Source organism: Salvelinus namaycush, chromosome 41 (genome assembly GCF_016432855.1).
Source record: "Salvelinus namaycush isolate Seneca chromosome 41, SaNama_1.0, whole genome shotgun sequence".
Lineage (NCBI taxonomy): Eukaryota > Metazoa > Chordata > Actinopteri > Salmoniformes > Salmonidae > Salvelinus > Salvelinus namaycush.
Window position 1 is genome coordinate 1,731,665 of NC_052347.1, and position 14,027 is coordinate 1,745,691.

A 14,027-nucleotide genomic window follows, 5' to 3' on the forward strand; every position below is an offset into this window, starting at 1 on the left:
CCCTAAGCCTTCTGCTCTTTCCTTCTCTCTCTCGCTCCCTCTACCTCTCCCTCTCCCTGACGCCAACAATGTGAAGACAGAACAAATGAATAAGTCACTCCACTGAATTGAGTCTTGTAGAATGAGTGAATCTGGAGCATCTCATCCCCTTGGAGAGCGTCTATTTTTCCATTTTTCCTCCCTTTGTTTTTACAGCAAAATTCTTTGTTTTAGGTGTTTTCTGTTGCTAGACAGGAGTGCTGTACTTTACAAAGGCCTCTCATGGTCTCTGCCCGTACTGGCTTTGATAGGCTATGTCCTCACACCCACCTCTGATATCAATTAATGTGATTGGCCGTGGCCCATGCTCGTTTTTGTCAACAATAAAAAAAAATGTTGGCAAAGGTCCCGCAGTCTGCTTTGTCATTGAATAAATGTGATTGGTTGACCTTCTGACTTCGGCCAGTATGATTGGCTCAATTCTCTGTGTTCTAAATTGCAGGTGCTGGTTTGGGAAGAAGGCAGGAGTGTACACAGATTACATCTACCAGGGCCCAATGATCCTGGTGTTGCTGGTAAAACGGTGTTAAATCAAATCAAATGTATTTATATAGCCCTTCTTAGATCAGCTGATATGTTACACAATCCTTTTCACATTTCTCCATATTTCTCCTCCTTGTATAGACATTTATAGACATAGTGTTCTAGCCTTGTCCTTGTCAAGTTTTCCTACATCCATGACCAGGCTCTTCCCCTTTACACTTTCCCTCTGTGTTTGTATTTACGGCACCGTGCAGGTAGGAAAACCGCCAAATTAACCTTACTGTTCACTCAAGCAAAAATTGTGTTTCGAGGCCAAGTAATTGCTTCAAAACAAACAGTAGAAAGGTCATTAACATTCGATGGTGTGTGAACTTTATAGCGCAGCCTTCCAACGTACACACTCACGCACATGCTGTAATATCATCATGTGAAGCTATTTGAACGACGTGACACCTACTACACATACGCAGAACTGACCAGGTCATTTGGAATGAATATGTATGAATAGTCTATGATTTGCAGCATGCTTAAACTGTAAGAGTTACGCTGAGCTAAAACAATCTTAACACATATCCCCTTAAGCAAGTTTAAGTATGTGAGCTATTTTCTCATGCCTTCTCCCTACATAACTCATCAGATACGCACACAGCGTTGGAACACGATTTAAAATATCATACAACTAGCAGGCTATATTTTAATGTAAAAAATGGATTTGATTGATTTTCCCTTAAAACTGTTGTCAATCATCCTAAGACCTTTACTCGTTGTTTTGGCAGGTGGTTTTCATTTTATATTTATTAGTTTGCTCAGAATTATGTTGGAGAATTCTGTTTGAGATGCAGCATTTATTGCACATAAAAGTAGCACGGTCCAAATTTTGGACACAGCTACTCATTACAGGGTTTTTCTTTATTTTGACTATTTTCTACATTGTAGAATAATAGTGAAGACATCAAATCTATGAATTAACACATACGGAATCATGTAGTAACCAAAAAAGTGTTATACAAAATAAAATGGATTTGAGATTCTTCACAGTAGCCACCCTTTGCCTTGATGACAGCTTTTCCCAAGTGTTTGTCTTTCCCATGCAGATTTAACAGATTTATAATCTATACCACTCAGTAAAAATGCAGAGATTGCAAAAAAGTTTTTATATAGACTTTATTTGGCACCGGTCTCCTAGCATCACTTAAAGCCCAATACAGTTATTTCCAGCACAGACAAATATTGTTTTATTAAATGTTTCTCTCTCACAACTGATCAATTTCAATTCTGACCAATTCTAAATTCTTATTTTCTCTCTGTTTTCAGATCAACTTTATATTCCTCTTCAACATTGTGAGAATCCTCATGACCAAGCTGAGAGCCTCCACCACCTCAGAGACAATACAGTACAGGTGAGCCAGGACCAGAACCCCAAATTCCCTTTACAGTGCATTACTTTTGAACAGGGCCCTCATAGGTAGTGCTTCACATTTTATTGTGTTATAAAGTGGGATTAACATGTATTTAATTGTTATTTTTTTGTCAACTATCTAGACTATCTACATGTTAAAGTGGAATATTTTTTTTAAATTTTATAACAATAAAATACTAATATACCTTGTTTAGATAAGTATTTACCCCCCTGAGTCAATACATGTTAGAAACACCTTTGGCAGCGATTACAGCGATTACAGTCTTCTTGGGTAAGTCTCACAAATCAAATGTATTTATATAGCCCTTCTTACATCAGCTGATATCTCAAAGTGCTGTACGGAAACCCAAGCCTAAGAGCTTTGCACACCTGTATTGTACAATAGTTGCCCATTTATTATTTTCAAAATTCTTCAAACGCTGTCAAGGTGTTGGGGATCATGGCTAGACAGCAATTTTAAAGTCTTGGCATAGGTTTTTAAGCAGATTTAAGTCAAAACTGTAACTTGCCCACTCAGGAACATTCACTGTCTTCCTGGTAAGCAACTCTAGTGTAGATGTGGCTTTGTATTGTAGGTTCCTGTACTGCTGAAAGGTGAATTCCTCTCCCAGTGTCTGGTGTAAAGCAGACTGAAGCAGGTGTTCCTCTTGGATTTTTTGCTTAGCTCCATCCCAGTCTTTGCCGATGTCAAGCACACCCATACCGTGATGCAGCCACCCCCATGCTTGAAAAGGAGGCAGTTATTCAGTAATGTGCTGTGTTGGATTTTCTGCAAACATAAGGCTTTGCATTTAGGCCAAAAGTGTATTCCTTAGCCGTGTTTCGTTAATTCATTTTTTTTTGTAGGACTTTTGTGCCTTGTTGCATACATATGCATGTTTTTTATATTTGAATTCTTCTTTTCACTCTGTCATTTAGGTCATTATTGTGGAGTCCCTACAATGTTGTAGTTTTCTCCCATCACAGCCATTGAACTCTGTAGATGTTTTAACATCACCAATGGCCTCATAGTGACATCCTTAAGCAGTTTCCTTCCTGTCCTGCACCTCAGTGCAGAAGCACTGGGAAGTTTAATGCGTCATCCACAGCATAGTTATTAACTTGACCATGCTTAAAGATATATTCAATGTCTGATTTGTTCGTGTTACCTATCTACCAATCATTGCCCTTCTTTATGAGGCTTTTGAAAAGCTCCCTGGTCTTTGTAGTTGAATATGTGCTTGAAATGTAATACTTGACTGAGGGACATTACAGATGCTGTATGTATGGGGGACAGAGGAAGGGGTAGTCATAAAAAATCATGTCAACCCCTATTAGTCCATATAACTTACTATATTATTTGTTAAGCCAAATTTTACTTCTGAGCTTATTTAGGCTTGCCTAAACAAAGGGGGCGAATACTTATGCAATGACAATATTTTAATTATTACATTTTTATTAACTTGTAAACATTTGTCGAATTTTCTGATTAATGACCAAAAAATACAATTCAATCGGTTTCAATCCCACTTTGTAAAGCAACAAAATGTGAAAACAATTGAAGGGGGTGTAGACTTTCTATAGGCAGTAGAGATTAGGATGTATATCCAGGGTCAGCTGGGGCAGCTGTAAAGTAGACATCAATGGGCTGTTAACCCAGGAAACAGCAATGGCCTCGCTGGAAGAAACCTAATAATCGATACCTGTCTGGTTGAGTTGCAGTAATTGATTGTTGTGTGGAGGCAGGTGGGGTGGGAGTGTGTGTGCGGCTGCATCATCAGAAAACATCACACCCTTCACAGCTGCTGTACCCCAGCTCCTTAGATTTCCACAACCGGCTAACACAACACACCATGCTGACTATCCACAAGCAATAATCATTTTCACACCTTTTTATTGGTCGAGTAAGATCAGACAGTTTGACTGACCCCTTGGATAATGAAACCAGTCACAGATGCTGCATGGGGTCATCGGACTGGAAAATAGCCCAGCAAATATCCTCGCTCGTTATTGTAATTTAATGGAGTCATTTGTCAATCACACTTCTTATTGAGCAAATTCAATTTGGCCTCACTAATGTGATTATAAAGGCTACGTTCATTACCCTTCAGCCAGCTTTCAGCCTGCCTTATTATCTATACGGTGCAGTACTTTTAACCAGGGCCGGCCATGGTGGTCCTCTATTGGACCCTGTTGGTCAGCACTTCACGTGTGATTAATAATATGCCGATGGATGAGAAGCCAGTATGACCTAGTCCTCATACATTAACCCCTTGGTGGGCCGTATAGCTGGTATGCACCACAGCAATGCACTTACACTGTTATTCAACTGGGAGTTGAAAGAATTCGTCAGTGTCCCATTACTTTAGGCCATGTTAGAAATTGACATTGTACATTCTTTTTGTGCCCAATTTGCGTCGGTATAGATACGATGGCAGTACGGCGACATGCTAGCTCTGACAGCGCTGGGTAACGTTTTCAGCAGCTGACATTGGGGTCTCTCTGCATGCAGGTGATGGGCACAGCTGCCACACACTCATTCACAGGTGCGAGAGCGCCATGGGGCGGCATAGGATGACACACGCACACAGGCATTCACACGGCATACACGGCACACACACACACACCGCACATCTGTGTCTCATTATAGCAAGTTTAAGAACATAAATATGTTAACAGAGCAATTCAATTGGGAGTTATTCATCTACCTGTTATAGGTATTGCAATATGGATGTGAACCGGAAACTGCTGCCATGGTTTGAATATGTAATCCCTCACCCAGTGTGGAATCAAAGTATTGACGGAACTTGACAAACATTATCACTACCCTAGGTATGTTGACACCCTAAATCCAAACTACACACGCCAGTATTGTGAGTGCTCTCATGAACCATAAAATCACAGAACAGGAGAAAGAAAAACTTGGCAGCCGTTAGCAAATTAGTATTGACTCACTAGTTGTCCGGCAGGTCTATTTTAGCCACCTATTTGTGTTGCTAGTACGACTCTGTGGCTGTGTCTTATTGACTCTCTAGTTGGCGGCCAAGTCTTTATTTCATAATATGACTCTTGTGTTACTGTGTGTCCATCAGGAAAGCGGTGAAGGCCACTCTGGTGCTGCTGCCTCTCCTGGGCATCACCTACATGCTATTTTTTGTCAACCCAGGAGGGGAGGATGAGGTCGCCCAAATAGTCTTCATCTACTTCAACTCCATCCTGGAGTCTTTTCAGGTATGCCCAGGCCCAATGAAAAGTGTTATAAAGGGTTTGGGAACTTGTTTTATGCTGTTAACATTCTGAAACGTATAACGATATAAAATAAAATAAATGCGTGTGAAGGCATCCAAAATAATATATGTAGGCTACAGTACAATGTAGTGCTGCTCATCTTATCTTCAATGTTCAACACTCTTTCTCTCTCCTCCCCCTCACCATCTCTTTATCTCTGTCTTTCCCCCCTCTCGCCATCTTTCCCTCGGTCTCTGTCCTCCAGGGCTTTTTCGTGTCAGTGTTTTACTGCTTCCTGAACAGCGAGGTAAGCAGATAATTTTTTTGTCCCATGATCCCCCACCTACTCTACCCGTAATGCTTTTTTCTTTCCAATCCCTTCCTCCCCTTATCCCTCCCTCCACCCCTCCTCTCATTCCTCCCAGGACTATTGGAAACATGTCCACTTGTCAACGTTGCAAGCCAAGCAGCAGGGTTACCTTGGACATGCAGACATCAGCATCAATAGGATCACAATGAGCTTCACCCTGGCCCAACTCATATATATATATATACACACCCCATGTCAGAGGCTGCATGGTGCCCTGGTCAAAGGTAGAGCAGTATATAAGGAATAGGCTGCAATTTCAGATTTTCCTAAATGGATTTATCATAAAATGTTAATCGGTGAGAAACCTAAATCTCGCATGAGTTACAAAAGTTACCTCCTTCTCAGCCATCCCATTCTCCCTGGAGCAATCTGTCTCAACTGGAGACTGCCCGTGTCATGTCTCATGGATCACTCATCCGAGTATTTTTGGTTTATAAATGCATTTATTTGACCTCGGCATTACAAGGATAGTCAGGAAGGATGAAATGAAGCCTACACACTAACGCCGAGTAAAGATCAATGAACGTTAGCATGACGCCACTTAGAATGGCAGATATCTCCCACTGAGATGCAGTTACGTAGGGCAAAAGTGGCCACTCAATAGACATGTGCTGGCAGTTTGCTTAGCTTATCAACCTTTGTGTCTCCTGTTGGGTCACTAATGTTGAGCAGCTGCTAATTTGTTGCTCTCGATGGCGACATGGGAATACATCCAAAGGACAAATGGTGGAGTTCAGCGGTTGTTCAAATGTTATCATGAACGATCAGCGGTCTGTGAAGCAAAGCCTGAGAGGACCGAATGTTTTTCTTCCTGCTTTTTTTCATCAATTACAAGGTAGGGAGAACCAGAGTAGTGCTAACCTCAGACATACAAGCACATGTTATTGACTAGCCTTCTCTGCTCTGATATTCTAGAAGTGCTGTTACTCAAGCAGTAGGAATGAGAGTAGAAAGAAGTGCCACTTTATCCGTACCAGTCAGCCGCGGCCGACTTTTAGCATTCCTATCTAGTACAGCTCTCCTTCACACTCACCACAGTGCAAGCTCGGCTAATGACCTGACTGATATTAAAGCTAACCAACTGCACTGAAATCATGATGAGGGATTAACCTTCTCTCTTCTCCAGAATCTTCTTTTAATAACTCCTATGCTACTGGGAGACCCCTTGAAGCAATACACACAACCCTGACTCTAATGACAGACTTAGAGCATGCTGATAGGGGAAAACCTAGCCAAAACAAAGACGCACTCAACTTGTGATAACCTCACTAGCAGGGAGAAAATGGATCTGTCGGGTATCTAAGAGTGTAATCCTGAGTAAAAACCCCTGTGTGAAAAGACTAAGCAATACCTGGATTATGGTGGTAGTTATGGTGTATTTGTTGAATATTCCAGAGTCCGGACGGAGTCTTTTTGTAGTGTGTTTCAAAGCCACTAGACCCCACAAGCTGATGGACATATTGAATGTCCTGACATGTATTGAATCCCATGAAAACTAAGTGGTGGTCAGAGTAAAACGTTCTCAGAACCTCCCTGCAACCAAAAAATAAACATTCCCAGAACAGGCAGTGTGAAACCAAAAACATATATTCCTATAACACATGATTCCACATGTGAAAGGTTATGTGATCACACATGAAAATCTGAACATGTGAAATATAATCACGTGAAGTGTTCCAAAACCACATTGAAATCCTGTGATTTTCCATGTGAAATCGTGCTTTTACCACTGAGCAGTATTTCAAACCATCATTTCTCTGGCGACTTCTTAGCTTCACAAAATTGCCTTCTCTAAAAACGGGTTATTTTGAAATGTTAATGGTTTGACACTCATGGCAGGCTGTGTGTAAGATTGTCAACCTGTCAGGACAATAGGCTAGTTTATTTTTAACGCCCACCCACGCACAAGAAAAAGAGCAGGCCAAAATCCCAGCCTAGCCTATACTACAGTAATCACCTCTAACCTTATGGGAATACATGTAAAACTCATATTTGAGTAGATCTGACATTTACCTACAGTAACCTGTGAATAATTATAGAGTAGTGAAAACGGTGCATCAAAGCCGCCTACTGTTATTAGACCAACACGGGTTCTTGAACTTTTCTAGCCTAGGACCTTTTCCAAAGTGCTAGAGTACAGAGCCAAAACAGAACAAACGTGTCACTGTCCCAATACTTTTGGAGCTCACTGTATGATATCAAAAATATGATTAGAATGGAAAGCGCAGGAAACTGCGGTAATATTGAACGTTTTATGTCATACAAAATAACGCCATTATGAAATTCTGGAATTGGTTTCCGCAGTGAACTGAAGGTAGCTATTCATCTCAGTTTGTGTCTGTTGTTCTGCTCATTTTCTTCTGAGTTTTCATGTATTTAGTTTATATTCATTCAACTCTACACCTTTTCACCTTTTTCTTTGTTGTCATTAAACTGACAACAGTAATAGACAAAAACACTCAGTGAAGGATTATAGGCACGAGCGTTGGAGTATACACAGGCACACACATTCACTTACACATGCATTCACTAATGCCACAATCTCTGCCTTGGTTGGCATTTCTTTTAAATGGTTCCATTTTGCTTCCCACAAGCTAGGTTTCCATCCAATTTGTGACAGATTTTCATGCGGATATTCTAAAATCAACATAAAAAATATGCACATTTTCCCACCAGAGCTGTGTTTCCATCAAACTGACTTGTTGCAGATAAAAAGCCCTGCATCTTGACATAGTGCACATAAAAACACTTAGTCATAACTTTTTATTTACAGGATAAAACCAAAAGTTCTATATGTTTCCATACTAGTTTTATCTTTGATGATGGTTTTGGCACAAAAAGTTTGCGATAAACAGCAAATGTGCCCACTTGGCACGTACAGTTGAAGTCGGAAGTTTCATACCTTACCTTAGCCAAATACATTTAAACTCAGTTTTTCACAATTCCTAACATTTATTCCTAAAAAAAATGCCTTGTTTTAGGTCAGTTAGATCACCACTTTATTTTAAGAATATGAAATGTCAGAATAATAGCTTTTATTTCTTTCATCATATTCCCAGTGGGTCAGAAGTACTAATACACTCAATTAGTATTTGGTAGCATTGCCTTTAAATTGTTTAACTTGGGTCAAACGTTTTGGGTAGCCTTCTACAAGATTCCCACAATAAGTTCTGGGAATTTTGGCCCATTTCTCCTGACAGAGCTGGTGTAACTGAGTCAGGTTTGTAGGCCTCCTTGCTCGCACACGCTTTTTCAGTTCTGCCCACACATTTTCTATGGGATTGAGGTGATGGCCACTCCAATGCCTTGACTTTGTTGTCCTTAAGCCATTTTGCCACAACTTTGGAAGTATGCTTGGGGTCATTGTCCATTTGGAAGACCCATTTGCGACCAAGCTTTAACTTCCTGACTGATGTCTTGAGATATTTTAATATATCCACATAATTTCCCTGCTTCATGATGCCATCTATTTTGTGAAGTGCACCAGTCCTTTCTTCAGCAAAGAACCCCCACAACATGATGCTGCCACCCCCGTGCTTCACAGTTGGGATGGTGTTCTTCGGCTTGCAAGCCTCCCCCTTTTTCCTCCGAACATAACGATGGTCATTATGTCCAAACAGTTCTATCTTTGTTTCATCAGACCAGAGGACATGTGCAGTTGCAAACCGTAGTCTGCCTTTTTTTTGGAGCAGTGGCTTCTTCCTTGCTGAGCGGCCTTTCAGGTTATGTCGATATAGGATTCGTGGATATAGATACTTTTGTACCTGTTTCCTCCAGCATCTTCACAAGGTCCTTTGCTGTTGTTCTGGGATTGATTTGCACTTTTCGCACCAAAGTACGTTCATCTCTAGGAGACAGAACGCGTCTCCTTCCTGAGCGGTATAACGGCTGCGTGGTCCCATGGTGTTTATACATGCGTACTATTGTTTGTACAGATGAGATGAACGTGGTACCTTCAGGCGTTTGGAAATTGCTCCCAAGGATGAACCAGACTTGTGGAGGTCTACAATTATTTTCTGAGGTCTTAGCTGATTTCTTTTGATTTTCCCATGATGTCAAGCAAAGAGGCGCTGAGTTTGAAGGTAGGCCTTGAAATACATCCACAGGTACACCTCCAATTGACTCAAATTATGTCAATTAGCCTATCAGAAGCTTCTAAAGCCATGACATAATTTTCTGGAATTTTCCAAGCTGTTCAAAGGCACAGTCAACGTAGTGTATGTAAACTTCTGACCCAATGGATTTGTGATACAGTGAATTATAAGTGAAATCATCTGTCTGTAAACAATTGTTGGAAAAATGTCTTGTTTCATCTGGTGTGGTTGACACATACACTTAGGTTGGAGTGGTTGAAAAACTAGTTTTAATGACTCCAACCTGAGTGTATGTAAACTTACGACTTCAACTGTAGCTCTAGCCAACAGCTCGCAGATACAGCGCGGAGGGTAGATTAGAAGGTTATGGATAAGACCAGGATAATTGTTATTTTTCAACTGGCAACCAAGCATGGATAATCGTGTCCCTACCATACAAATTAAGACCATCAATAGTTATTGGAAAGGAGCATCAAGCTCATTACCGTGCACTTTCCTCACACTGTGAAGTTAATAAACTGTTAATAATAAGCTAATAAATTGTGCATGCTTTGCCAAGTCGCAGTGGGAGGACCACACAACATAGCATAGCTTGAATGCAAGTTTACTTCAAAATGATGGTAGTATGTCAATATTTGCGGATAAAAGCATTTCTACTGCAATTATCACATTTTATTTCACAGACCAAAAAATTATCCCGCGTATATAGTTTTGGCAACAAATTAGCTGTTTCCAGCAGGCCTGTCTTTACATTTTTTATCCAACGAACTTTACTCGAATAAAAAAGGTGAGATGGAAACCTGATTACAGCCTCTTTTGTGTGAAAGGCTTCCAGTCTCTGAGAAAAGAGCGGGAAAGTGGTTCCTTTGTCCTTTTATCCATGAAATCACTCCAGCACTCCCACACTGTACTCAAACTGTCAGGCAGCTATTCTACCTACAATCGTTAATATACAGTTATTATTATTCTGTACTCCCTAATAAACACTCAAGGCTCTATTCGCAGACATAAACAAATGTCTTTACCGTGTTCACACCCCTACTGTACACACTCCTCATCCTCTGTGACATATTTCCTTCAATTCCCCAGCCAACTGTGTGAAGTGTTCCAAAGGACACATGATAAGACAAAGTGAAACGATAGAGCTGCTTGTTACTCTAGTTCTTTAGAAGCGGGTGAAAAAACAAACACATTGGCTTGAATTAAATATACTGTCATCTACAGGCGGACAGCTTCCCAGCCTGTGAGAATGTGATAGGCGTCTTACGTAATGCCTGTGTTTTAGTAGAATCATGGATACAAATAGTATGCTTATGAGCGTTAATTGTCAAATACATAAACACTTTCCCGCTGAAGAAAGAGAATGTTCTCCATGTAGAAGCTCTATGGAGCACACAGTGTCATGACTATAAGTTGAGAAGGGGAACAACCCGAACTTAGATGTTGATCTTTTCAGCATACTTAAACCAGGGAGCCAAAGAACATAGTGCTGCTTCTCCTTTGTAAACTAAATGATTAGTGAGAAAGGGGTCTGTACACTTATCCTTTGACACATCCAGTCAAAGTTTGGCCTTCTAATGAGGTTCATAAGATCCAAAAGCAAATAAGGAAAGTAGTTCTCATCATGTCACTGACTTGCTATTAGAGAATACAGGGTGGTCCTCATGGTGTAGCACAAGTTCCGTGCCTTAAAAGCTTCTACCTCCCTCTTATTTTTAACCCCATGGCATTGTCCCAACACTGTCCTCCTCTTCTCCTTGGTTACCACAATTTGGAAATTGCATGAATGGGATAATATTTTAATTAGGTGAAAACAATTCAATGGAAACTTACTTAACCTGCCAGTTAACTAACCTGCCAGTTAACTATAAGTGGTATTCAATCAAACTGACATGGCTGATTATGTAGTTTCTGCGCTGAAATGTTACTTTAGTCAACAATTACACTGTCAGACCACCCAAAATCAATTTTTATTTTTCCCCTTTTCTCCTCTCTCTTGCCCTCCGTGCTATCCTCTCAGGTGCGTTCTGCGGTTAGGAAGAGATGGCACCGCTGGCAGGACAAGCATTCAATCAGAGCTCGAGTGGCGCGCGCCATGTCCATCCCCACGTCGCCCACGAGGGTCAGCTTCCACAGCATCAAGCAGTCATCGGCTGTTTGAGGACCAACAAAACTCTGCTTTGGCTGAAAGCCCCCGTTTAACCTCTCACCGCCAACCACCCCTCCAACATGTCCGCCACAGAGCACCTCTTTCCCCTCTTCTCTCCAAACCAACCGAGGGAAAGAGCTACCGTGATGGTTCACACAGGGTACACTTGGTCTGTAAACACAAAGCTCACACAAAGCCCCTCCCAGGGAGCGATGACCTCTTTAGTCTCTCGCCTGCTAATATATTGAGGTACGTTCGCTCAGTGCGTTCCCTCTGAACGCTACGGAGGGTCAGGATGACAATGGCCAAACAAAGTAATGTCAGAAGCTGACTTTTTGCCAAAAGGCAGAACAGGGAATTGGAACAATCCCTGTGGCGTTGGCGGATTCAGTTGAGAGGTGACGTTTGATGTCAGATAAAAAAAAATAACCTGTTTGTCAGTAAATGTTGTGTTTTTTATTCTGCAAAATCCAGAAGTTGGAGTCCATATGGATGGAGTTGGAGTCCAAATGGATGGAGTTGGAATCCAAATGGATGGAGTTGGAATCCAAAAAAAGACTTTGAGAGTGGGAAGAAAATGGTACTGGAGCACGTGCTTGTATCAGTGTCAAATACATGATCGCTGTTGGACTGACCTGTTCAAGATCATCGACACAACCATTTGATTCTTGTTCCTTTGCATGTTTCTATTTTCTGTGGAAACATTTTTGAACTTTGAGTTGGCTATGCTTGCTGGCTCTGCAAAGTGAATGACTGCCACGGGCCATTCATTTCAGGTCTGTCCATACTACTGTCTCTAGAAAACTTTCTCCCTTTCCTTCCTTCTGTTTTTCTTATGGATTATTATCTTCACAGAGACCCATGTTCCCCGATGTGAAATATTTGACCTCCATTGAAGATGGATGCCTTTCCCATTATCCCTACAACAACAACCAAGGCATTGTGCAAGCGGAAAAAGTGATGTGACTTTATCCAACACTGTTACTAATGTGAATGAGCTGTGAAAATTGGTACGCACTGTCAAAATGATTTTCTGTTGAGTGAGGTTGTTAAAGGTGTTCATTTTCAACTGAATAAGCACTCCTTTATGAAAGCACTTTTGTTTATTTCAAATTCCAAAATGACCAGCACCGTAATAAGACAACGTCCACTTTAGCATAGCATTGTTAAAAGCCAGATTGGGAGAAATGCCAATTTTCTTCTTTTAAAAAAAAAAATTGGGCTAGCTATGTTAAGGTCTGAGAGGAACGTGGATGTTTTGGTTGATTCATCTCTGCAACTTGCGTAACTTATCTATACTAAATCCAGTGGGTACTGATAATACTTTGCTGAAATTCTGCAAATCCTTTCATCTTGAGCCACCCATTATGAAGGACCATACAAAATCTGATATTCATTCCAACTCATTCCAGAACATAAAACCATTTATAGATATTGTCATGCACATAGCACAACTTTATTTTTTAATTTCACATTAATAAGTCAAAGTAACTAGGAAAAGAGGAACACAAGGTCTGGAAGATGATTGAGTGAATGCTGACTTCTTGTGGTTTGTTCTGACAAAGGGGAATAGAGTGATGCATATTCAGATAGACATTGTCTAGACAGGCCCTAGACAGGACACGTCTCAAATGTATTGCAGTAGGATTCACCTCTCTCTCTCTGAAAAATATTGTCGGAGCCCTCCCAAAAAGCTTGTGAACTTGAAGCTTCAATCTCAGGGCTCAGAGAACCAGTTGGCTTCCACACCCAACCCCACACAGCACAGGATGAAACCAATTAAGACCAAAGTGTTACTTGGTGTTGTGAAGATAGCTCGGCCCAGTAGGTAGAGCTGTGAGAGGACTGTGAGAGCTATAATGGCCTCGCCTACAGGGACTTCTCATCTCTCTCTCACTCACTCACTCACTCACACACACACACACACACAGACCAGCGTGGTCCGCTAATTAGCTGTACCTGCAGGGAAGTCACAGCTAGCTTGGCTGACAGCTAAGAGCCAGAGACAATTCAGGAAAGAGAGAAGAGTACCAAAGCCTGTATCCTGACTGCTGTTCCCTGCTGTGCAACGTCTCTATGAATGAGCAAGTGAATGGAAGAACTGGGAATGAAATGAAAAGGGCTTTTGTGGTATAGGTAGAGGCAAGGATGGAAACTGGGACCAGCTGGGATTTGACTTAAAATGTTCCCCTGGCATAGCCGCGGGAAGTAGGGGTGCTGAGGTTGCTGCAGCACCCCCTAATAAATCTACATTTAAAAAAGTAT

The 14,027-nt window shown here is 41.2% G+C and overlaps 1 protein-coding gene across 1 annotated transcript in view; it reads left to right on the forward strand.

Moving 5' to 3' along the window:
- Positions 1-12,830, forward strand: part of LOC120033943 (corticotropin-releasing factor receptor 1-like) — a 112,603-nt gene extending 99,773 nt beyond the window's left edge. Inside the window, exons 10-14 of the mRNA XM_038980347.1 lie at positions 482-554; positions 1,837-1,922; positions 5,014-5,152; positions 5,415-5,456; positions 11,634-12,830. Coding sequence (XP_038836275.1) covers positions 482-554; positions 1,837-1,922; positions 5,014-5,152; positions 5,415-5,456; positions 11,634-11,774 — 481 coding nt within the window. The 3' untranslated portion in view covers positions 11,775-12,830. The remainder of the gene's footprint in view (positions 1-481; positions 555-1,836; positions 1,923-5,013; positions 5,153-5,414; positions 5,457-11,633) is intronic.
- The last annotated feature ends 1,197 nt before the right edge of the window (positions 12,831-14,027 follow it).